The sequence below is a fragment of the Dendrobates tinctorius genome, unplaced genomic scaffold (genome assembly GCF_039654945.1).
Source record: "Dendrobates tinctorius isolate UK_male_01 unplaced genomic scaffold, ASM3965494v1 ptg000231l, whole genome shotgun sequence".
NCBI lineage: Eukaryota > Metazoa > Chordata > Amphibia > Anura > Dendrobatidae > Dendrobates > Dendrobates tinctorius.
The window spans coordinates 2639977-2665303 of NW_027361898.1; the positions used below are offsets into that span (position 1 = coordinate 2639977).

The 25327-nt window shown below is 44.6% G+C and overlaps 1 protein-coding gene across 7 annotated transcripts in view; it reads right to left on the bottom strand.

Moving 5' to 3' along the window:
- Positions 1 to 554: 554 nt before the first annotated feature.
- RAPGEF1 (Rap guanine nucleotide exchange factor 1) overlaps positions 555 to 25327 on the bottom strand; it is an 82144-nt gene continuing 57371 nt past the window's right edge. For 2 of the 7 annotated variants that reach the window (XM_073555957.1, XM_073555959.1), the window contains exons 7-26: positions 25180 to 25303; positions 23709 to 23892; positions 22242 to 22709; positions 21094 to 21296; positions 20356 to 20514; positions 18141 to 18392; positions 15268 to 15360; positions 11872 to 11957; positions 10579 to 10702; positions 10331 to 10406; positions 10056 to 10144; positions 9768 to 9856; positions 9436 to 9624; positions 4596 to 4680; positions 4427 to 4521; positions 4267 to 4345; positions 2777 to 2878; positions 2602 to 2699; positions 2347 to 2475; positions 555 to 1388 (exon numbers count right to left, since the gene is read on the bottom strand). In XM_073555957.1, coding sequence (XP_073412058.1) covers positions 1238 to 1388; positions 2347 to 2475; positions 2602 to 2699; positions 2777 to 2878; positions 4267 to 4345; positions 4427 to 4521; positions 4596 to 4680; positions 9436 to 9624; positions 9768 to 9856; positions 10056 to 10144; positions 10331 to 10406; positions 10579 to 10702; positions 11872 to 11957; positions 15268 to 15360; positions 18141 to 18392; positions 20356 to 20514; positions 21094 to 21296; positions 22242 to 22709; positions 23709 to 23892; positions 25180 to 25303 — 2875 coding nt within the window. In that variant the 3' untranslated portion in view covers positions 555 to 1237. The remainder of the gene's footprint in view (positions 1389 to 2346; positions 2476 to 2601; positions 2700 to 2776; positions 2879 to 4266; positions 4346 to 4426; positions 4522 to 4595; positions 4681 to 9435; positions 9625 to 9767; positions 9857 to 10055; positions 10145 to 10330; positions 10407 to 10578; positions 10703 to 11871; positions 11958 to 15267; positions 15361 to 18140; positions 18393 to 20355; positions 20515 to 21093; positions 21297 to 22241; positions 22710 to 23708; positions 23893 to 25179; positions 25304 to 25327) is intronic. The other 5 variants (XM_073555958.1, XM_073555960.1, XM_073555962.1 and 2 more) reach the window with 5 other exon arrangements.

Consider the following 25327-nt stretch of genomic DNA (forward strand, 5'->3'; position numbering starts at 1 on the left):
TTAAAATTATTTAACATTGCAAGAGCCGGCTAATGAATACACCCATCCGCTGCTCCTGCTCTCACTTATTAGTGGCAGCAGGTGTTGACTGATGTGAGCAGTAGTCCTATCAGCTGAGACCAGTGACCCGAGGTAAACGTTATACCTCTGATCACAGCTGAGTGCTCACGCTGTCTTTTAACAGCGTGGGAACTGCGGGTGTCTGACTGGCGGGGATGATTTCATCGCCGATCAGAAGCGGTGTTTGCCATGCTGTCATGCACATGGCAGCGTGGCAAACACTGGATGTTCGGGCCCCCCATTCAAGTGAATAGGGTATGCATCCGGGTCCTGATCTGGTACACAAACTTTTTGTAACAGTTCGGCCGGACCCGAACATCCAGGTGTTCGCCCATCTCTACTCAGCTTGAATGTCTCCCTTAGGCAGCTGGCGGTCTTCTTCACAAGGAGAAACTATCCCCCTCCCTACTTCCAGTCATGAAGCACAGTTGCTCTTGAATTTTGCCAATATTAATGAAAGCTCCAAATTTGGTGAAGACCGAGAGAAAGAAAAATAAAAGTGTATTCCTTTTTATTTAATTTAACAATTTTGACATTTGGGGGCGATTATCACGAGGGGAGGACAACAGGTGGCGAAATCCCAGGCAGCGAAAAACAAAAGCCATTTTTGAAATTTATTTGACCTCCTGTTGACGGACCCCGCGGCCCCTGGATACTTTCCCAGTGCACAGATCGCTGGTCTGTCAAGGTTCCTCTATGTACATTACACACAGTCTCTGTATACTTGTCATGCAAAAGCATAAAAAAAAAAATATATAATTATAATCAATCATACATGTCACATTGCGCCGAATCCCCCCTGAAAACAGGACGCTATATTTACAGGAGCTGCAGCACCCTTTGCTGGGGGCACAGAGGAAAACGTCCAAAATAAAAACAAAAGAAAGGTAATGAGCATAACTTTGGGCTTTGCGTCCGGTCAGCCATGCTTTCTTCTCTGGGGAGATCCTCACAAGTCACCGCACAAAATCCAATATGTCTACCCGTCCATGGCTGTGTAAACGGATAGCACGTAGCACTGTGATCGGCGAGGACAGGTAACAGCAGCAGGGAGGGCAGGCTGCATCCCTGGAAACCATAATAAATGACCCGTCCCCTACCAGTCTCATCTTCCCCTTCAGTTGGAGATCCCCTATATTCAGTGTCCGTAGGGCGGCATCGCCCTTTTATCCTTACTTTAGGTTTTCTCGTCTCGCTCTGTCTTTCGCCTCGTGACATTGCGAGGTTTGATTTTCAGCGACAGCTCCCATAAAGCTTCCTCGGCCAGGTGGTCGCTGAAGTCATTGAAGAAAGAGATGATGTCATCATTCCGCCGGATCTCATAATGACTGGGGAGACAAAGTCGTCATAAATGCATCAGACGCATTGGCCATGCTGCTAGTGCCACAATAGGGCAAAGCAATCCTTATAACTTCTGAACCATTCTTAGAAACTTAGTGCTACCTTTTTGGGGGCATTCTCCAGATCTCTGCTTGCAGTTGGTGTATGAAAACATCACTGTACAAACCTAATACTTCTCACAGCTGAGCGTTTACAGTCTGGAAAAATACTCTGAACTAAACACATCAGCACATATCTTTCCTATCTTGATAACTTTGCAACAGTGCAGAAATCCCTGGCCCCATTTCTGATTTTTCAGAAGGGTCTCAGGATGTGGATCCCACCCTCACTTCTGCTCCTTCGTGAGAGTCTCAGGATCCTGACCTCCACTCCTACTTATAAGGGTCTCAGCATACGGACCCCAACTTGTGCTCCTTCACGACAGTCTCAGGATGCAGACCCCCATTTTGCTCCATCATGAGGGTCCAGGTTCCGGACCCCCACTCCTACTTCTTTATGAGTATCTTGGCACCCAGACCCTAATGAGAAGTATCTATGACGTGTGAAAATTTTCTAAAACTGCAGTTCCATGTTAAGCCTGTGAATGCCATTAATGATCACATTCACTGACTGCTAGCAGAGATCTTGATCACCACTAAATCACAGTATTAAAAACATGCTGAACTTTTCATTATGTGTCAATTAAAACAGAAAACCCCTCTACCTGTTCATGGTGACGTAGGGTGGACACTAACACCTGAAACCAATATAGATTTAGTCACATGCTGCAGTCCTTGCATATTTTGCAGCATTTTTTGCGCAATTACTGCATTCTGCAAAAATTTCAGCAAAAGAAAAAGGCAATATGACGGCAACATGTGAGCAAACCCAGGCAATGCCGAGATCACCTGTGCTTTACCCCACATCAAACATTGTCAGTACTAAGGGGTCAGGTCGATCACTTACACCTGCTGGAATCGCCTCATGCTGTCCAGGATGTTGAATTGCTGCCATCTTTTGGAGAAGTTCACCTTCCCGTCAATGTGGTCTGGATTACCCAGGTGCACAAAGGTGAGATCCTGTAAGATCAGACCCCTGGGAACAAAGACAATGGTAAATGAGTGCATGCACTGCCCAAAATCAGAAGGTAATGTCCAGTGGGTGACGTCCCTCCTTACAGCTAGCGGGTGATTGTAGAGAGCCTTTAATTCAGTCACTTACAAGTACGGTATACACGGGGGCTCGACGTCAGAGAGTGCGGCCCGGTACGCCCGGAAGGAGGAGGAGCTGTCGATAAGGGTGCAGTACTCAGCAAGGCCCTGCGGAAAGGAACATGGGATTAACTGCAGGAAGGAGGCACACATCACAGTCCTTGAAGGTGCAGCCGGACACTCACCTCAGATGTCTGCTTCTGCCACTCCAGCCGTCGGATGGGCGCAGAGTCCAGGGCGGACAGGATGGCGAGGTAAGAGTTGAAGTTGTTGAGCTTCCTCAGATGCTGAGGAGCAGAAAAAAAAAAAAAAATTACCAAAATGTAAAAATAAAGCCTCGAAAATAAGGCTCTGTCACATAGTAAAGTTTAGCCTAAAAAGTTTTGAAACTTTCTAATGAACATTGTATTTCAACTACTTGTCATTCTCAAAGGCTCCGCTAACCGACAGTGAAAAACAAGAGTCTTGCTTTCATCCTGAAAATCTATGGAGATGTAGAGTTTCTGAAAGCTGGGGGTCTGCTATAGTCGTATCCAGTCTCGGCAATCCTCTGTATAGAGCACGGAGAGGGGTGGGTCAAGGAGGTAACAGGGGGAAGTAATACACCGGGAAAGTGTGCACACTAGGGTGACCGGATCTCATATGGGGGGGAAAAAAATGTCAGAATCTTGTTCGTCTGGACCCCACAAAACGATTCCCCTTTCCAGATATTGAGAGAGCCAAAATTTGAGCTCGATCAAACGACGTTAACCCGTGCCGCTCGTCGCTTAAAGTTTGAAAAAAATCCAAATTGAGGTATTTTAAGATTTAGGTATTTTGCATAGTCTGTTAGACTATAAAGAATGTGACAACAACATTGCAGAAATAGCCCTGACCAAATTCTCGAACCATTTGTGGTATTTGAATGCAGAGTTGGTGGGATTATCGTTTTTTGATCCCACCATTACAGACAATGAAAAGTTGTTAATGGCTAATAAATTGCTCAGTAGCACAGATGAACCATCAGAGCACGCTAACCTACATGAGTTGATAATTTTACATAGTTATCTAATCTATTCTAGAGCTTTTGCTAAAGTAGTCTTTGAAACGTCAGAATATAATGCTCGGCATTTGCTTACAACTTGCAGGACATATTGCTTTTGTTCTTCATCTTTTGTCAGAAGGTCGTTAAAGTCGGTTACTTCCTACCTCTTTTAATTTTTCTTTCCTAACTTTTGGATTTACAACCCTAGCGTGCTCTGATGGTTCATCTGTGCTACTGAGCAATTTATTAGCCATTAACAACTTTTCATTGTCTGTAATGGTGGGATCAAAAAACGATAATCCCACCAACTCTGCATTCAAATACCACAAATGGTTCGAAAATTTGGTCAGGGCTATTTCTGCAATGTTGTTGTCACATTCTTTATAGTCTAACAGACTATGCAAAATACCTAAATCTTAAAATACCTCAATTTGGATTTTTTCAAACTTTGAGCGACGAGCGGCACGGGTTAACGTCGTTTGATCGAGCTCAAATTTTGGCTATCTCAATATCTGGAAAGGGGAATCATTTTGTGGGGTCCAGACAGACAAAATTCCGACATCGATTTTTTGCGGTCACCCTAGTGCACACTCACCCTACGCACACAAGGCTGCAGCCATCTCCCAGATGTCATTACAAATTAGCGCTTACCTTCATAATTTTGATGAATTTTAGCAGTAGCCGCTCGCGATCCTGCGCCTTCTCCTGCAGCATGATGATGGATCGCACCCTGGGAAGGAAGGGGTAGGATTACCCGCACCCACATTACATAGAGCACCCATCCCTCCACACCACCACCCACCGCTCTCACCAGTAGGACATGTTGTTGAAATGCTCAGTGAACTGGGTCAGGTTTGGGCTCTTCTCCTCATTTTGTTCTTTTGCCCATAGCAAGACCTCCGGAATCTGAAGTGAATGCAGACGGTTACACCCGATGACAAGTGGCGACCCTGCAGACCCCCATTATCATTGTTCCTTACCTCAATCTTGTAGAAGAGTTCTGCGTCCAGAAGTGTCAACTGCTCAGCAATTTCATGACTGTGGAAGTCATGCAGGGTCCCGGGTCTAGAATAGGAAGCCAGAAATTACAAGACTGAAGTCCTGGGGAGATCCATTTTAACCTCTTTCCACCACAGAGAATTTTCACTATTCCAGGTTTCCAAAAGTCATAATTCTTTTTTTATCTCCATCTCCATACGCGGCTCATCTTCTGAGATTTCTTTTTACATCAAATTATTTTTATTAAACAGTTTTAACTTAAAAAAAATTGAAACAAGGCACACATAGTTTTAACATACAGATTTGAGACATACCTCTTATACACAACCCAACCCAACCCCCCCATCATCATTAAATTATAACTAATGTAACCGTGGGTCCCTTAGAATGTGACCTATAAATGTATAGCAGAAAAAAAAATTCTTAAGGGGGACAATATGAAACAAGACAAAACTTGTACAGCATAGAACTATGAACAGTCAGGCACAAAGTACAAAATGAGCAATAGACATTCATGAAACCTACTCATAAAGCAAGAGATCATATGGAACCAAGAGGGAGCAAGGGGTACCATAATTAACGAAGCATAGGGAACAGATTCTCCAGCAGCAAAATTTGGGATGGCAAACCCGGGGTGTTAAGCCAGGGGCTCCAGATTTTATCAAATTTTTCGATAGCTTTTCTTTTAATATTCACTCCTTTTTCCAGCCTTATGGAACTATTGACTCTATTAATAAACTCCTCTACCGTCGGGGGTGCAGATTGCTTCCAGTGCAAGGCAATAGTTTTCCGTGCTATATATAAAATTCTAGCCATACCGATCTCACCAGTGGGTCTTCCACAGGACTATCCGGTATAATACCTAGCACACAGACCTTTGGATCAGGGAGCCATCTTGTACCATAAACTCTTGCCAACGTATTCAGAACATTATTCCAGAACCTTCCAAGCCGAGGACACTCCCAGAACATATGCATAAGGTAGGCTACATCGGGGGCAGCACGAGTCACTCCTTATCGCGATTTTGTGCAAGAACGCAGGCGTTTTATATTTCCTATGTATTAGATACACCTGCGATAATCTCTGGGCCTCCGATAGGGAAAGACAGGGCACTGAACGCAACACACAGTCCCATTGATCATCTGAGAGCTGGCCAACATCTTCCTCCCATCTAGTTTTGGTGCAAAGGGGGGTACTTATCGTGGAATGCATTGAGAAGTATTCTATAGATGGAGGAAATCAGTCCTCTTCTGGAGCCCAAGCCCCCCACCAACATTGTCAAGGGATTAGGGTCTACACTAAGATCTCTAGTTTTGATTTGAGCTGCATACGCATGCTGGAGCTGTAAAAATCTGTAGAAAAAACTATGAGGAATGTCAAATTCAGTGTGCAGTTGTTCAAACTGTTTTAATGTATTTTTAGACTGAATGTGTGCCACCATCATCACCCCCTTCGCCTCCCAATCAGAGCACCCTTCTAAAGTTTGAAATTCCAGAAGACTAGGATTATGCCACAATGGTGTAAGCAAAGAGCAATCAGAACCACCCAACAGGTGCTTTCCTCTATCTTAAAATCTTCTGAGATTTGTAGTTCACTGTGCAGTGGAAAACACCTGGAAACATGATTCTCCACTTCAGTACGATTGCAGAGACCAAACTTGTGAGGGTTTTTGTTTTTTTAATTATTTATTTTATTGGTTAGGAAAAAAAAGTGAAGTTTGTAATGACACACCCAATGCAGTTTTCTGAGACCTGTAGCTATATTTTTCCCATTGGTGGATCTGGTCTCTTATGTGGGAGCGGACGCTGTTCAGTCACTTTTTATTTTAGTTCTACACAAGGTGCGGTAGCCAAAAAACAAAAAAAATCTGTAGTTTTGATTTTTCTCTCATTTTGGCATCTACCTTAGGCCTCTTTCACACTTCCGTTTTTGTCAGTCAAGATCCGCCAAATTTGAAAAAAAACGGATCCGCAATTTTTGTTTGCGGATCCGTTTTTTTCCCCATTGACTTTCATTATTGGCGGATCCTGACTGATTGCCGTCTGTTGCATCCGTTTTTGTGAGGATCCGCCACAATGTTAGTGTCCATCAACATCCTCAAAGATTTCCAAACGGAGCTTGCAACGTTTTTTTGGCCGGCGGATCCTCCAGACACTGAATTAACCCCAAATTCTGTCTGTGTGCCGGACAAAAAAAATTCTCTCTCTCTGCTTGTCTGCCTTTTGGCGGATTATAACTGATGCAAATAACTGAAGTGTGAAAGAGGCCTTAGTGATTCATTTAATTAAATATATTGGACTTTTATAGACGCAGCGATACTGAATAGGACCGATATTCTCTTTAATTTTAAAGGGGGCACTGACTGAAACTTTTCTATATTTTTAAAAACTTTTTAGTATTTTACTTTATCTTTTAGTCCCCTTAGGGAACTTAAACCTGCGGGCGTTTGAGCTTTACTTAATGAACTGCAAAATATGTAAGATCTATATTATGTCCTATGTCAGTCAGTTGTTAAAGGGGTTGTCCGGCGTTGCTTCACTTCTTGCTCACAAATGCAGGGATATATCCTTGATACAGTTGTGGCCAAAAGTATTGACACCCCTGCAATTTTGTCAGATAATACTCAGTTTCTTCCTGAAAATTTCTGCAAACACAAATTCTTTGGTATTATCTTCATTTAATTTGTCTTAAATGAAAAAACACAAAAGAAAATGAAGCAAAACATTGATCATTTCACACAAAACTCCAAAAATGGGCCAGAGAAAAGTATTGGCACCCTCAGCCTAATACTTGGTTGCACAACCTTTAGCCAAAATAACTGCGACCAACCGCTTCCGGTAACCATCAATGAGTTTCTTACAATGCTCTGCTGGAATTTTAGACCATTCTTCTTTGGCAAACTGCTCCAGGTCCCTGATATTAGAAGGGTGCCTTCTCCAAACTGCCATTTTTAGATCTCTCCACAGGTGTTCTATGGGATTCAGGTCTGGACTCATTGCTGGCCACCTTAGAAGTCTCCAGTGCTTTCTCTCAAACCATTTTCTAGTGCTTTTTGAAGTGTGTTTTGGGTCATTGTCCTGCTGGAAGACCCATGACCTCTGAGGGAGACCCAGCTTTCTCACACTGGGCCCTACATTATGCTGCAAAATTTGTTGGTAGTCTTCAGACTTCATAATGCCATGCACACAATCAAGCAGTCCAGTGCCAGAGGCAGCAAAGCAACCCCAAAACATCAGGGAACCTCCGCCATATTTGACTGTAGGGACCGTGTTTTTTTCTTTGAATGCCTCTTTTTTTTTTCTCCTGTAAACTCTATGTTGATGCTTTTGCCCAAAAAGCTGTCCTTTTGTCTCATCTGACCAGAGAACATTCTTCCAAAACGTTTTAGGCTTTTTCAGGTAAGTTTTGGCAAACTTCAGCCTGGCTTTTTATGTCTCGGGGTAAGAAGTGGGGTCTTCTTGGGTCTCCTACCATACAGTCCCTTTTCATTCAGACGCCGACGGATAGTACGGGTTGACACTGTTGTACCCTCGGACTGCAGGGCAGCTTGAAGTTGTTTGGATGTTAGTCGAGGTTCTTTATCCAACATCCGCACAATCTTGCGTTGAAATCTCTTGTCAATTTTTCTTTTCCGTCCACATCTAGGGAGGTTAGCCACAGTGCCATGGGCTTTAAACTTCTTGATGACACTGCGCACGGTAGACACAGGAACATTCAGGTCTTTGGAGATGGACTTGTAGCCTTGAGATTGCTCATGCTTCCTCACAATTTGGTTTCTCAAGTCCTCAGACAGTTCTTTGTTCTTCTTTCTTTTCTCCATGCTCAATGTGGTACACACAAGGACACAGGACAGAGGTTGAGTCAACTTTAATCCATGTCAACTGGCTGCAAGTGTGATTTAGTTATTGCCAACACCTGTTAGGTGCCACAGGTAAGTTACAGGTGCTGTTAATTACACAAATTAGAGAAGCATCACATGATTTTTTTGAACAGTGCCAATACTTTTGTCCACCCTCTTTTTTATGTTTGGTGTGGAATTATATCCAATTTGGCTTTAGGACAATTCTTTTTGTGTTTTTTCATTTAAGACAAATTAAATGAAGATAATAATACCAAAGAATTTGTGCTTGCAATCATTTTCAGTAAGAAACTGAGTATTATCTGACAAAATTGCAGGGGTGTCAATACTTTTGGCTACAACTGTATGTGCAGATGCAACATCATAAACTTTGCTTATCTCCTGCTGTAAAAGTGAGTGGAGCTGGACCCTTTAAGTCTTCCCCAACTCCAGTCCTCAAGGCCCACCAACAGTTTATGTTTTCAGGATTTCCTTAGTATTGCTCAGGTGATAATTGCTTCACCTGTGCAATACAAAGGAAATCCTGAAAACATGATCTGTTGGTGGGCCTTGAGGACTGGAGTTGGGGAACCCTGCTTTAAGACTTCGTTATATATTGAAGAGTTAAAGACCCCTGGTGGTAAAGTCTGTGCAGCTCAATAGGAAACAAAATAAACTGCAATACATCGACCTTCAAGGCAATGATCTGTCCAGTCACTTGACATATGCTCAGCTTGTGTTTGACAATCAGAAAGCAAAACTGCAGTGTAGAGCATGAGGAACAGTGGAGTTTGATTTCTATCATCAGTGATCACAGCTGTGACCTAATGGACCAAAACTGGAGTGTACGGCATGGTGGAAAAAGTAATGCAAGAAGCGTTTGTAATAGGGACCAATACATAAATGTAATATATAAGTCAGAATAGCGATTTGCCAAGTCCATATATAAGAGACTGCAACTTTTGGTTAGGAGACTATCGCACCTCGCAGCCACTCCCCGGGAAGCGAGCGGTCTGATGGCAGAATTGCAATGGTGTTGCATTCTCTTGTTGTCCATTTTCTCTAGGATGTTCTTCCGCAGCACCCGAGCCAGGCTGAGCTCCCCCTTACACACCAGCCGAAACACCAGCTCCATCAGCAGCTTCAGGATGTCGTCTGTGAGCTCCACCAAGCTGGCGGGAAAACAGAAGAGGAGGAAACTGCAGGGTCAATCCTGGTACATGAAGAGTTCAGCCACTTCCTAATATACTTTACATGGTGCAGATTAGCACTAGAGGGGAGACGCTAGCTTCAGCACCCTCTCAAAGTCACTTACCACAGCTCGTCCACCACTCTCACCAGCACGAAGAACGTGTTCTTGCTCACTCGCTGCTTGAACGTGTCCTGGAAGTGGCAGAATCTCTCATATGTTCACAGTGGTCAAAGAAAAAATAAAAATCAAAAGTGTCTGACAGTGTATAAAAGTGACCATGGGATGATGGGAGTAGTAGTCTCTGCTCATAATGGAGCCATGACGCATCCCAAAGACACATACTGGGGTCCGTCAGGTTTTCAATATGTGATGAAAACCTGACTGTATAGTGGGGTAAAGACAGTTGGAAGGATATCTATACTGCAGTTTTTGTATCAGCTCCTCGGGCGAGATGAATGTCCGGTAGGTGGTCAAGAAGGCCTCGCAGTACAGAACCAAATCTGTGGAGAGACCGAGAAAGCCTCAACATAAGAAGTGACTACAGCAGAATAGCGAGTGCAGCTCTGGAGTATAATACAGGATGTAACTGCAGATATAAACCTGATCTTACACACAGCCTTCTGCAGACATTGGCAATTTTAGCCTTTTTTCTATGTGGACAGTGGAGTTATTGGAAAACTTCTCACCTTTACGATCTGTCTCTGTGGCATGCACAAGTAAGATGTCCCCAGAGCCACCCCTCACATCTGGGCCATCATCACCCTGAAGAAATAAGAAAAATGGTAGTGATGATCAAATTGACTTGCTGAATGGGATTTCTAGCCTCCTAGCGGCTGATATCCGTGGTTGTATTCATTATTCGGTGTCAGGCTTGAGGAGTATATCTCTATATAACCTATAATACCGGCTCCCATCACTGCCTCACTACAATTACCTCCTGCTTCAGCGTGAGCCTGGCCATGATTTCACTGTGATCAACCAGTGACAACTCATCTGCTTCCTCACTCTCTTCAGCTTCCTGCTCCTCCTCATCGGGTCCTTCTGTAGAGTTTGGTGGTCTAACGATAAACATAAATGCAAATTAATAAAACAAACCTCAAATCTTTTCCAAAAACTCAGCTTTTATTAAAGAATGATATCCTGAGCGAACGTTTCTCACAACAGGACCTAGTCCAGACAATCCTTTGTGGACTCCAGACTGATGCACTAAAACTCTCAGGATGGACGCAGATCATTGTGGCTGTGTGGTGTACGTCTCCAAGGTCTCCTCAGTTATATTCTTTGTACTTGGCTTATATTTCGGGATACGCTCACTGATTTCGCCCCTTTACTCGCCCCTGCATGCATCAGTGCAGACAATGGTACAATTCAGAGGTGACAGGAGATACAAACTCCTATTTTCTAGATAGCACGTTGTCTGCAGAGTCAAGGCCGCTTGCGTTCCTTTGATGTACATACAAAGGCTGTCTTGGTCACCTCCATCAATAGGGGCTTATTAAGGATCCATAATTAGCATGTGCTGCCGGCTGGAAAATAACAGTAATTATATCTGACGTTCGGCGGTGAGGAGAAGCCGGCGCTGTCATGGTGGCTCACAGAATGAGGAGCACGGTAAATTAAAGCGTCTGGAAATCTGCGAATGTACTGTCCTCTTTATTCTGCAAAAAACGCACAAAGTACGGTAATATGCAACACAATGGTAATACGCAAGTAGGCCTTCGAGGAGGGTGTCAAAAATTTTTGGGAAAAAAAAAAAAAAAAAACACCCTTTCCAAAAGATACTGCAGTTCTGCACCGATGAAGCTGAGATGCAATACCCGGCTTGACCTGGAGACAGGTAAGGCGCCTTGGAAAACCCTTTTAATAAACTTTTAAGTTTTTGTTACTGAGGCATAACAAAAGGTTCAGCAACTTCTGAGCAGACTATATCAATATCTCTGCTTGCAAACAGTGGACATAAAGTCCATGCAGCGAATAATAATCCTTCTGGATTCATTGTAGCAAACCCGCAAGATAGAGATGCTGCTGATGAGTTTAGCTCAATCGAGGTGGACACAATGCGCCAGACTCTCTGCTTTGAAAAGCATCATGTCTGCAAACTCTGGGTGAAAGAAAAAAAAGCAAGCAGAGATGTTGAGAAGTGTGAGGATTTGAAAGAGTTTTTTTCCCCCCCTCATATAATCAGAGACCTCCTTTAACAAGAGTAGGGCAGTGCTGCCCCAGGTACCTTTCTGTGGACTCATGGTTCTCGCTGCCTGGCACACAGGGATGCAATGAGGCTCTTTGGTGTCCTTCTCCAGGCAGAGGCGATTCCTGCAGAGGAACAAGACATCAGTGAGTTAAGGGAGTCCTGGCAAGAGCTGAACTGCTCCCTACGGATGGGCGGGGAACAAAGCATATTCAACGTGGATCTCCTTAAATTATCGCAAATGTTTATGGTACTAAAACAGACTTCAGTACCAGCATCCAGGGATGCCCCTAGATCGTGCACCATCATTAATGGATGACACTGGGATCATAGCACAGCAAACACAGTCATACCTCACACAACGTACATCAGAACCACTCTCCCCTGCACACTACAGGCTGCTGTTTATGCCAAATCCCAGTCAATGGTCTGAGGACAGTTCAGCATCAACTACATCAATGACCATCAGCATGTTGTTACCTAGCTGTTGCAAAACTACAACTCTCAGCATGCAGAAATGCTAGAAAGTAACATGTTGTAGGTCATTAAGCAGCGACTACCCCCAAAGACTTTGTTATCTAAGACACCCCCACTTTCCACTTCCCATGCCTTCCCAAAAAACCCACAAATATATAAAGGACAACATGTGCAGATGCTAAATAGATGAAGCACAAGAGCCCTGAAAGCGCCATGTTAACAGAAGCAGTGGGTAGTGAGAGATCTGCACACACTAGCAAGCACAATCACAATGCACAAGCGGTGTCATCAGGAGATGATGGGTGTGGAGCTGCAGACAACCGCCACATCCAATCAAGTGGAGATGCAACCGGAGCCAAGTTACCGGATAATATCTGGACCGTCCACCTAGTGCAAGATCACCCCGGCCCATCCTGACCCTAGGGCCAGATCCCTTTTCTGTGTGGTCGCAGTCCCCACCACAGATCTCCTAGTAGCCCCACAGCAGGATTAAGGATCATTAGAAGGAAGGTTATGATGCATTGACGTGCAGCCATTTTAGGCATTATAGCCGTCCAATAGTCAAGTAAGCAAACGCAAATACGACAATGAGGTGCGAGGTGTGGAGCCTCAGGAGAACAGCTGCACTGGATGGACCTCTCAGTCCCCTTCTCACAGCAGCAATCCACATAGGTATAATTGGCTGCAGCTGGAGCTATGTACGGATGATTAGCACTCCCAGGAAGGAGCCTATTATTAGCCGAGGTGTGGGGTAGCGAATAACAATTGGGAGTCCCTGCAGGGAAACAGGCATCATCTTACAAGTTCCTGTGGATGTGCAGGTTGCTATGAGATACAGCGGAACTGTGCTGCACTGGATACAAATGTATCAGAGTGGTAACCGGGGGCAACATAGAATATGGGATCTATCCTGCTGTCAAACAGCTCACATGGGTGCCGTCATGTGTGGAAATGTCACATCCAGATCTAATCACATCGTAGAACATCTAGCAGGGCCATTTTTACGGTGGAAAACATTGGTGAAACCCAATGACCATTTACATTAGTGACCCAAAACCGCTCTCTCGACTTCTTGGACAAATACAATTTCCAGCCAGGGGCATGCTGGGAACTGTACATTTAGACCAGCTGAAGAGTCACAGGTTGTGGGATAAGTGATCTACATTAACCCCTTCATGCTCAGGCAAGATTCCGGGGTTTTTTCTTACATTTTTCTTTAACTCCTTTTTCCTAAGAGGGATTTTTTTCACCCATTGTTCTATCATTGTAGCTGTATGAAGGATTTTTTTTTTTTTGGGCGAGTTGCCATTTTAATTGACATCACATTAACCATATAATGTAAAGAAAGGTGAGGAAAAAAAATACAATAGGGGTGAAATGGTGAAAGTAAAAGTGGAAATCCACCATTGCATTTAAGATTTTGTTTTTCTGGCGTTCATTGTGCAATAAAAACAACATGGTAACGTGATTCTCCAGATCAGCGCGACTATGGAGTTGACAAGTTTATAATGGGTTTTTTAGTGGTTAAAGAAAAAAAAAAAAAAAAATCAGAACTTTATGAGAAAAAAAATTGTTCGCTGCCATTTTTCTGCCCCATGTGAGGGCTTCATTTTTGTGTCAGTCAAGGAGGGGGGGGGGGGAATAGAGAAAGGTAAAGCTCCACCATTGAAGTTTATGAGGATCCAGTGTGCCGACCACTTGTGTTGGAAATGTAAAAATAAAAAGTGAAAAGAATTCGAACTTCTGGTAATAGTCTATTTATTCCTTAAAAAAAAAACACAACAAAAAACAAACCAAAAAAACCCACAAACAGGATGTCCGCAAGCAACGCGTTTCGAATACGGTTGTTCTTTGTCAAGCTTGAACCACCGAATTCAAAACGCATTGCTTGCGGACCATCCTGTCTTTGATTTTTTTTAAATTTTGATGAATACACTTTTTCTACACTTTTCAGTGCCGAGATGTATGTAACCCTAGAACAGTATCAAAACCTAACATTTTGATTGCTTAAAAAAAACAAGAAAAAAACCGCCACTACAATGAAAAGCAAATACAGAGATCATAAAATAGCAATTCTTGAGTTTATTTTTTCTTTTAGCTGCCAAATAGTTTAAATAATTTTATAAATTTTGATAGAGCAGACTTTTACGGACATAAAGATGCCAAATACGCTTTTTCTTTTTATCCTTTATTTGCGGTAAAATGGGGGATACTTAAATATATTATTTTTCGTTTACTTTTAGCTCAGTTCCCATAGGGGAATTAAGCCTTCAATCGTTTGATCCCTTACACTTTATATATCAATGCTACAGCATTCCACTATACTGCCAGCAGCCGGGCTTCATAGGAGCACAAAGATGGCAGTGAGAGGAGCCTTCAGCAGGCGCCCGGCCTGCCATAATAAGCCATCAGCTCCCTGTGATTGGGAGGCTGAACACCTCACTCCGGTGGCTGCTGTAACCAGCAGGTGGCGGCTGTATAACACAGCTGGCATTTGTCCAGTAGAGAGTAGGCTCAGCTCCTCAACTTGTTTCATACACCACACAGGTGACTTGTGATGAAAATGTATGTCACAGATAGTTATGGGCCTGATGACCCCACAGACACGTGCCACTATACAGACTAGTCTGGCTGTATATATGGACAGGACATGGAGCAGCCTCTAGAACTGAAGAGCAGTTAATATCACATTTTTGATGATACAATGGTGTCAGTCAAATATGGGTAGAACGTGCACAAAAAAGTTAATGTTATTAGATGCATGGGCGTCTTATAATCCTGGCGTCAGAGGTTAGTGTAGGGGTAAGGTTGGCAGCGGAGTTTAGAGACGGTCATGCGGTGCACAGGTCTGGTGCAGCGGGAGGTCAGAGTGGCATGCGTAAATACTGAGCATGCAGAGGACAGGGTTTTAGTTTTAATCCCCCCTGTGCCCTTTTTTCACGCTCGTCTTTTACTTACACCATCACAGGACTGGGGATCTCCGTTTCTTTGCCCAGAGGAATACAGGTTGACGTATTCCCCATCTCCCGTCTCATCACTTGCATTTTCACTCTATGGTGGGAAGAGGGAATTTTTGGCGGATGTCTCTATTACATGTCTGACTGTGGGGTTCATGACAAGTGCAAATCCTATCAGAAAAGGGAAGGTCGCCTGCACTCAAACCAAAGCGAGGGCCCAGCTGTATATAAGATTAATGTACCTAAAACATATTGTCACAGTGTACATACCTTATTTATCCTGTACTGATCCTGAGTTACATCCTGTATAATACCCCAGAGCTGCACTCACTATTCTGCTGGTGCAGTCACTGTGTACACACATTACTTATCCTGTACTGGTCCTGAGTTACATCATGTATTGTACTCCAGAGCTGTGCTCACTATTCTGCTGGAGCAGTCACTGTGTATATACACACATTACTGGTCCTGAGTTACATCATGTATTATACTCCAGAGCTGCACTCACTATTGTCCTGGTACAGTCCTGTGTACATACATTACAGCACTTATCCTGTGTTACACCCTGTATTATACTCCAGAGCTGCACTCACTATTCTGCTGGTTGTTCACTGAAACAGCAGGTGGATACACTCCATTAACAGCCAATAATACAAAGCACAACCAATACTACCTTCCAGTAAGTCCCATAGTCCTATGTTGGGGGAACATAACAGCCTGCGCTGTGCACAATTTCAGTGGATTATAGGAGCCCCATAAGGAGTTAAATATTATAGAGATTAAATCATGTGACATATACAGCTCTGGCAGAAATTAAGAGACCACTGCACAGTTTTATAAAAAAAAAAATCAGCTTCTCTACATGTCCGACAAACATTCCATTTGTGTCAGTTGAATTCCAACCAGAGTACACCTCATCCTACTTAATGGGCTTCTGATTAGGTGATCACCTAAACCAAATCTTATTTAACGAAGCAAAGTATAAAAAACCCTGCTGTGGTGTTCACAATCCTCCTGCAATAGGACAAGCTGGATGGCAAAACAAGTGCTAGTAATATCCCAAAAGTAATAGGAATAAAAAAAATAACCTTTAACCATGCCAAAGAAGTTGAAAAGTCTTAAATGAGGAAACGAAGGGCTCAATTCTGGCTTTACTAGCAGAGGGATACAGTGAGCGTCATGGTGCCTCCATCTTTAAAGTTTCTAAAATGGCAGTCCACTACAACAAGGTCAAGCAGCAGACATTGGGGACAACAATGCTACAAACCGGCAGAGGGCAAAAACAACTCTCCACTGACCGATATGACCGTCATCTTATTAGAATATCACTCAGCAACCGCAGGATGACATCAAGTGACCTACAAAAGGAATGGCAAGTGGCAGCTGGGATGAAGTGCACAGCAAGAACAGTTCGTAACAGGCTCCTAGAGGCAGGGCTCAAGTCATGGAAAGCTAGAAAAAAGCTTTTTATCAATGAGAAGCAAAGCAGAGCCAGGCTGAAGTTTGCCAAAGACCGTAAGGATTGGACCATAGAGGACTGGAGTAAGGTAATCTTCTCTGATCAGTCTAATTGTCAGCTTTGCCCAACATCTGGTCATCTAATGGTTACACGGAGACCTGCAGAGGCGTACAAGACAAAGTGTCTTGCACCCACTGTGAAATTTGTTGAAGGATCGGTGATGATCTGGGGATGCTTCAGCAAGGCTGGAATTGGGCAGGTTAATCTTTGTGAAGGACGTATGAATCAAGCCGCATACAAGGTTATCCTGGAAAAACAGTTGATTCCTTCTGCTCAGGCAATGTTCCCCAACTCTGAGGACTGGTTTTTCCAGCAGGACAATGCACCATGCCACACAGCTAGGTCAATCAATGTGTGGATGAAGGACCACCACATCAAATCCCTGTCATGGCCAGCCCAATCTCCAGACCTGAGCCCCATTGAAAACCTCTGGAATGTAATCAAGAGGAAGATGGATAGTCACAAGCCATCAAACAAAGAACTGCTTACATTTTTGCACCAGGGGTGGCATAAGGTCACCTAAAAGCAGTGTGAAAGACTGGTGGAAAGCATGCCAAGACGCATGACAGCTGTGATTAAAAATCATGGTTATTCCACAAAATATTGATTTGTGAACTCTTCCTGAGTTACAACATTAGTATTGTTATTTCTACATAATTATGAACTTGTTTTCTTAGCATTATTTGAGGTCTGCAAGCACTGAATTTTTTTTTGACCATTTCTCGTTTTCTGAAAATAAATACAAAATTTAGTGCTTGGAAATTCGGAGACATGTTGTCAGTAGTTTATAGAATAAAAGAGAAATTTACATTTTACTCAAAAATATACCTATAAAGAGAAAAATCAGACAAAATTAAAATTTTGCAGTGGTCTCTTAATTTTTGCCATAGCTGTCTGTCTGTCTCATGGTAGCAGGCTGCAGATCTGTGTATGTGGTGCCTGATGTAATAGTTGAGTCTAGAGAAGCATCCCCCAGTATAATCCTAAGACCACCCTGTAGTGGTAACGTGAATGCGGAGCTGCCATATTATTGCAGAGGGCTCGGCGACATATCCCTCTGCAATACAACAAATAAAAGAGGCTGTCAGAGGGTGTGAAGCATTCAGTACCAGCTGTTAGCTGACATTAGAGGGTCCCTTATAAAATCCCCTGTTGGGTCCACACCACGACACTGCTCTGACCTGGAGGTGACGATGCACATGGTTATTACATGACAGCAATGAGCAGGCACAGACACATGGCGAAGCAATGACAGCGGCAGCACAGGGGTGATGACACTGACAGAAGCAGGACTGCCATTCACAAATGCCCCCCCACACATAAATCTATCCGGTCGAGCCCGCTCCCGTTCTCACCACTGGTGTCTGCAGAGAGCTGGAGAAAGGAGGCTCAAAAGGAAGGCAGGCAGGAGGGGTCCCGCAGGAGCCGACACCCTGAGAGGAGGGCACGGTTGGAGGGCAGGGAGGAGCCGGAGGAGGGGGCACTGCGTCCGGGAGGACCGGGGAGAAGCGGGAAGAGTAAAATATGGTAGGATTCAGCAGGGGCAAGGCAGGTGCTGGGCTGTGTGGGGCAAAATCCTGGGAGTAGGAGCGGAAAACAGACTTGTACTGGGTGGGGTAGAGGGGGTGTTAAAGGGATACAAGGAAGAAAGAAACAGAAAAGGTAAAAAAGAAAAGCAGATTAGTAAAAAAAAAAAGCAGGTTTAGTATCCAATCCTTGCACTAAGGCCTCGCTTACACAAGAGTATTACACGGCTGGGTGCTGTACGATGTTTTATCCCACAGCAATCGGCCCAGTGTTATACTATGGGGCAGTGCAGATCTATTATTTTCTCATGCTGATCTGGCATGGGAAAACAGTCGCAGCGTGCTCAGAATTGCAGCAAGACTTGGATCACACGCACCCATACAAGTCTATGGGGGCGTGTGAAACATCGGACTGCACTCCGCTGTCATCCCAGTGCAGTTCGCTATACACAGACAGGCAATGAAGGAGATTGAGAAATTACTTTCTCAGTCTTCTCCACACCGATTCTGTCATTCGCTCATGTGAGAGGATCGGAGCACAGAGCACTGACATTCCACTCCTGCTCGCAGCAGAGCAGGGTCCTTCGTACATCGCATCCAATACTATACGCTAGTGTGACTACAGCCTAATGTTACAAACTGCCACAATGGATCACCGGATCTCAATCTGACATTCCCATCAGAACCCGACTACTTACCCCAGCAGTAAAGGTTTGCGCATACATTGGTAGAAACTTCTATCATCAGATCCAAACCATCCAGATTTCTCCTACCTCCTCACCTAGGAGGGAAGCTGCATCCCCCCTCCTCTATGATTACTACCATTTCAATATGAGTTTTGTGGAGCTCACTGATAAGTTGCAGGGAGTCTTATTCCGGACCCAAGACAGAAGCTGCGTCTCCCTCCAATGTGCCTCTTGTCAATGCTTTGCAAAAGTGAATTATTGCAATGCTGTGCGGCATCGCTGCAGACACATACATGCAGATGGTGCCTGCAGGGTAACACTGAGCGTGGCGCTGCCCAGTCTTTCTTACATAACATAAGGTAATTGCCCTTTATGCAGTGGTCCGTGTACTTCCTGCACAGATTAGTAACATTCAATCAGTTTTATCCTGGAAGTCCAATTAACAAGAATACTCTGTGCTATCCATACCAGGATGAAGTGCCACAGCCTTGGGCATCAACACCTAACATCTCTGCCATCTTGGTTTTACCTGGGGGCAGCGTGGCTTTACATTAGGGCTGTATCCTGATATTCTAGCTGATAGTGACACACTTATTCTGCTCTGCCATGGCCTTTTCCTGCATCGCCCCATGTTCCTTCCCTTCACACATCTCCTCCTTTCCTTCCTTCCTCGGATTCTTGCGTGCTGCAGTCTGCCTGAGGAATCCCAGCTATGCACTCGCACAGTAGGGAGCAGGAATGCAACCGCACCCCCCCTATTAATCTGCTTTCCATATGGTCCTTATGGCTCCCCGGTCCCTCCTCCGCTGGGGGGTGCAGAATGACCACTGTGACTGCAGAGTGAAAACTGAGCCTGCCGACCCTCCCATCCCACCCGGGTTATTTTTTACCGCCTTCTGCAGGATACGGAGGGGGGAGTCTGGGGATGAACAGGTGAGATTCTGCATCTGGTGGACTGAAAGCTACAGCTCTCCCTCCAGCGATACAGCATGGAGAAGGATGAGCAGCATGGGAATGTCTTCAGGGTTATGATCTCATGTTTTCTAGCCATAGTCTGAAGATATCGAATTTAATTGGTGAATTATTAATCATTTCCAAGAATTGAGGCCCCTTTGATGTCCAAAAATGGAGCACAAAAGTGACAGATCGTCATTGCAGGAGAACTGCAGATCTGATTTGCTTACGATAGGAGATGTATCAAATGCTGCCACCCCTGCACGTCGGCACTATATGAAGTTAATTGCAGTGATACACGCAGGATCTAAAGATGCTACTTAGTGAATTCTGATATCACGCACGCTCTACGCTCTACGACTCGCATGCCACACCAAAGATTGAGCAATGAAGCGGACACTCACCGAAGGCACAGGGAAAGAGCCGTGGCGGCTCAGAAAGCAGTTAGAGACGGACAGACTGATGCCCTGAGGGTGGCTGCCGTCCTCAGGTGCGAAGACCCCTTTGGTTGGCTGTGCACAGTACGAGACAGAGGAGAAGGAAGAAGCAGCAAAGGAGGCCTGCTGGAAGAATTACATATACAGAGAGGGAGGTGGAGGGAGAGAAAAAAAAAAAAAAAAAAAAAAAGAGAACCAAGGAGCACACTGACATCGTAGACCTCACCACCGCCTAACACATTACTGCCCTATACAGTGCCCCTCGTACTGGAGCCAGCTATATAATGGATGAGTTACCCGTTAGATCCCTAATAAGCTTTACATCTTACCTGGAAGCTAAATGCATAATGACTACTAATATGCAAATTGCCTCTTAATGACTAATAGTGATGCTACACAATTCCTTGCCGAAGTCAGCCATGGGAGGCATCAGTTAAAAATTAGAGCAAAATTTGGCATCTCACTCCTTCATAAAAGGCAAAGACATTGCAAAAAGCCGATGTCATTCTGCAGATCCAATAAATGAATGTCCGCTGTGCGGTATAATGTTACCTGACATACATAGAAAACATTCCCTTTTTCTGCCCCCCCCCCACCGTGCCTCAACAATGCCCCCATTATTGCTGTCCAGCATAACTATAGAATGCAAAAATCCAACATAAAAAAGGTCCGAGAACGCTACATGTATACAATGTTTGCCCTTACCAGCTGTCTCTGTTTAGGGGGAAGAGCTGGTGGAGGAGCTCGTTCGACGCTCGGTTCCGAGCCGCTGAATGAGTCGTTAAAGCCATAGACCTCACGTAGATGTTTGTTCTTCTGCTGATAGATGTGTTCGTTCTGTGGCGTCTGGTAGAAGACCGATGGCTGCGGCTCTGAGTAATCCTCTACGAAGCGCATGTAGGTCATCACTGGAAGGGAGGAAATAGGACATAAGTAGGAAGAAATGGTGAACGTCGGTTGAGCGACATTTATCGAATAGCCTTAGACAGGAACTTAATAAACTAGAATGGGTAAGATGGCATTTTGGTTCAAATCCATATTTAGGACATTTTTCACTTTCTGGACTCCTTGAATACATTTACAGCTGCACCCTCATGTGTGATGCGATATACTAGTATAATAAGATCCAAGTACTACTGTAGGGGCCGCACCGACTTCCGTGGGAACGTTTGGTAGGATTACAATGACTGGCACCATGCACCATCCTTATTGTGATGGAGGAGAGGAAGTGAAGGGGTGGCCCGAGAGAACAGCTGCAGGTTTAGATTTCTCTTCAGTTACAAGACGACATTCCTCTTGCAGTTTGAGTGTAGAGGGTGGAGGGTATAAAGAGAAGCGAGTGCACAGACGGCAAGAGAAGAAAAGCCAAATCATCTCTAGTCTCTCCTGTTAGGAGGTTGTCACAGATCTGACATTCATGGACGAAGTACGGAGCGGCCAAGGGTCTTCTGACCTGAATTTTGCAACTTCAAATATGTCCAATAGTGATGAGCAAAGGTGCTCTGACATTATGTGTTATCTGAGCATGCTCAGGTGTTATCCGAGTATCTCAGGTGTGCTCGATGTTCGAGCTTCTGCGGCTGCATATTTTGTGGCTGTTAAGACAGCAGCAACACATGCGGAGACTGCCTGTTAGGCAATCGCTGCATGTGTTGCGGCTGTTTAACAGGCGCCAATCATGCAGTCGCGGGGTCTCGAACATCGAGCACACCTGAGATACTATGATAACACCTTATCAGAGCACGTTCGCTCATCACTAATGCCTATGAAACTGTGGATATTGGATGTGCGACTCTGGCCTCATCAGCCATATCATCCTGATGTATTCATGTGGAGGAGCGGCTGGCACTTACTGTGTTTGTTCTTCTTCTCCGGCAGTGGTGGTGGTTTCTCCGGTATGTCGTCGCACTCCACTGCTCCAAAGTCGGCCAAGAACTCCACTTGCGAGGTGTTCCCAGCCTGGAAGGGTGAAACGGCAGCAAAGGGTGTAGAAGAAGGTGGCAGCAGCAGGTCGTCCTCGGAGATGTTGTCATACTGGGAAGGGTGACGCTCATAGCGGGAGCCATCAGAGGCATGGGAAACTGCACTCCTACGTTTTTTTTCTGGTAGAGCAGGGGGCATTTCTATGGCCAGGGAGGGGTAAGAGGTTTCTGAGTTTTGGGGGGTGATAGGAGGCAATTGAAAATTCTGTCCGTGAAAAGGAGAACCAGACTCTCCGAGGGATTCTGGTAGAGGACTGAGGACGCCGGGTCCTTGGCCCAGCACTTGGTCAGTACTGGACAAGTCCTGCTGCAGGAACTCATAATCGGGGTCATAATTATCTGCAGGAAAAAAGACGATAATTCATCATCTTAAGAAATTCACAGATTCGCCACCAGTAAATGCAGCTCCTCACTTCTGTCACACTGACATCCAATATGACCACATCCAATCCAACCGTCCTTACATAGGAGGTTCCCATCATTAATGACTGTTTTATCTGTCACTAGGAAACATGGGTGACAACCAATATCATAGCATTTCAGCCACAGCAGAGGTTGTCAACCCTATATCAGAGCTAGGTTTCAAATATACAAAGCTTTTCTAGGAAGTATCAGAACCCAGGAAAAATCGGGAACAACACCTGTGGTTGTGCTGACGAGAGCCAGAGGGGTTGTCACTCAGCTTTCTGAGAGCGAAGACAGTCAAAGCAGTACATCTGGACTTTGCCTACATAAATCTGGATATGGGAAAGTTGTGTGACAGCCCATACGTGCATCACTGCTGACAATAGTACATTTGTCATTATGGATGGATATAGAAGTGAATGGCGAATCACTGCAGAAGATTTACTATTAAGAAATCTGAGAAAGCTGGATGACCACTCCAAAGTCTGATATTATGGAGGGAGATAAGCAGGGTCTCCCTGTTGATCTCTGATCACTGCCCTTCACCTTTATTTTAACCAAGGTTTTCTTCGGATCTTGGTTGTTAAATGAATTACGTCGCACAGCAGTCAATGGAAACTCAGCTGAGAAAGCACAGACAGGAAACTCCTGCTAAGAATAACGCCATCACTTATATCTGCTACAAAGAAGTGACTCGACAAAACATCCCCACATTTAACTTCTTTTAAGAAGACATTGGAAAATACCCCTCCCCCACTCAGCAAATAAACAATTGTGATTAGAGCCTCTATACATGCTGGGTGACTGTGCATACAGTGTATATCCACCACACTGTGCACCCCTCATCTAATGTATAAATGGTACAAATCAGTGACAAAACCCCGAAATGTGAGATACTTTCAAGCACTCAATTGTATGATCTTCCCTTCTTACCTAGTGTCTCACAGCTGGTATTTCGGGAGCACTGCCCACTGTCTCGATCAAGGGAGGAGAGCTGCTCATCAGATTTACTAAGTTTTCCTATACTACTACACGGCGAGAGGCGTGGAGACTCTCCTCCATAAGACTGGCTTCCCCCGGATAAACGGCGATGTGCAAAACAATTCACTTCAAAATCCTTGAGAGGGGGGGAGATAAGAAAAAAAAAAAAAAAAAAAAAAGGGAAAATATTACTCATCCTGTATCATACTCCAGAGCTGCACTCACTATACTCTGGTGCAGTCACTGTATACATACATTACATTACTGATCCTGAGTTACATCCTGTATTATACCCCAGAGCTGCACTCACTATTCTGCTGGTGCAGTCACTGTGTACATACATTACTGATCCTGTACTGATCCTGAGTTACATCCTGTATAAAGGCCCCGTCACACTAAGCGAGATCGATAGCGATATCGCTAAAGCGTCACCGATTTTGTGACGCAGCAGTGATATCGCTATGTGTGATACTTACCTCCGACCGGCTCCCCCGCTGTCTGTCGCTGATCGCACGAGAACGTCCTGGGCCGTTTCTCGTCGGCCACTTCCTGCTGGCGCCGACGAGCGACGCGTGGACGCGGGCGGATGTCTTCATCGCTGCGTCTGACAGGTAAGTAACGACCGCCGACCGCTGCTATGTCGCTGGTGAGATCTGCCTGTTTGGCAGCTCACTAGCAACCATTTAGCAATACACCAGCGATCCTGACCGGGTCGTATCGTTCTGGGGATCGCTGGTGCATCGCTAAATGTGACGGTACCTTAATAATCCAGAGCTGCACTCACTAATCTGCTGGTGCAGTCACTGTGTACATACATTACTGATCCTGAGTTACATCCTGTATACCCCAGAGCTGCACTCACTATTCTGCTGGTGCAGTCACCGTGTACATACATTACTGATCCTGTACTGATCCTGAATTATACCCCAGAGCTGCACTCACTAGTCTGTGGGTGCAGTCACTATGTACATACATTACATTACTGATCCTGAGTTACATCCTGTATTATACCCCAGAGCTGCACTCACTATTCTGCTGGTGCAGTCACCGTGTACATACATTACTGATCCTGTACTGATCCTGAATTACATCCTGTATTATACTCCAGAGCTGCACTCACTATTCTGCTGGTGCAGTCACTGTGTACATACATTACATTACTGATCCTGTACTGATCTTGTGTTACATCCTGTATTATACTCCAGAGCTGTACTCACTATTCTGTTGTTGCAGTCACTGTGTACATACATTACATTACTGATCCTGAGTTAAATCCTGCATTATACTCCAGAGCTGCACTCACTATTCTGCTGGTGCTGTCACTGTGTACTGTACATACATTGCTGATCCAGAGTTAAATATTGTATTCTTCTCCTGAGCTGCACTCACTATTCTGGTTTTCTACTACCCTGTATCCCCTTACCTGGGTACTGGTGCCAAGGGGTATACTAGAACCACTGGTTGCACGGCTCATAGGAGCTACAACAGCAACGCGAGTGGGTGAAGGTGCAGACTGTCTTTTCTTTGGAGGTAATGCAGGAGGTGGACTGTAAAGAAAGAAAAGTACATGT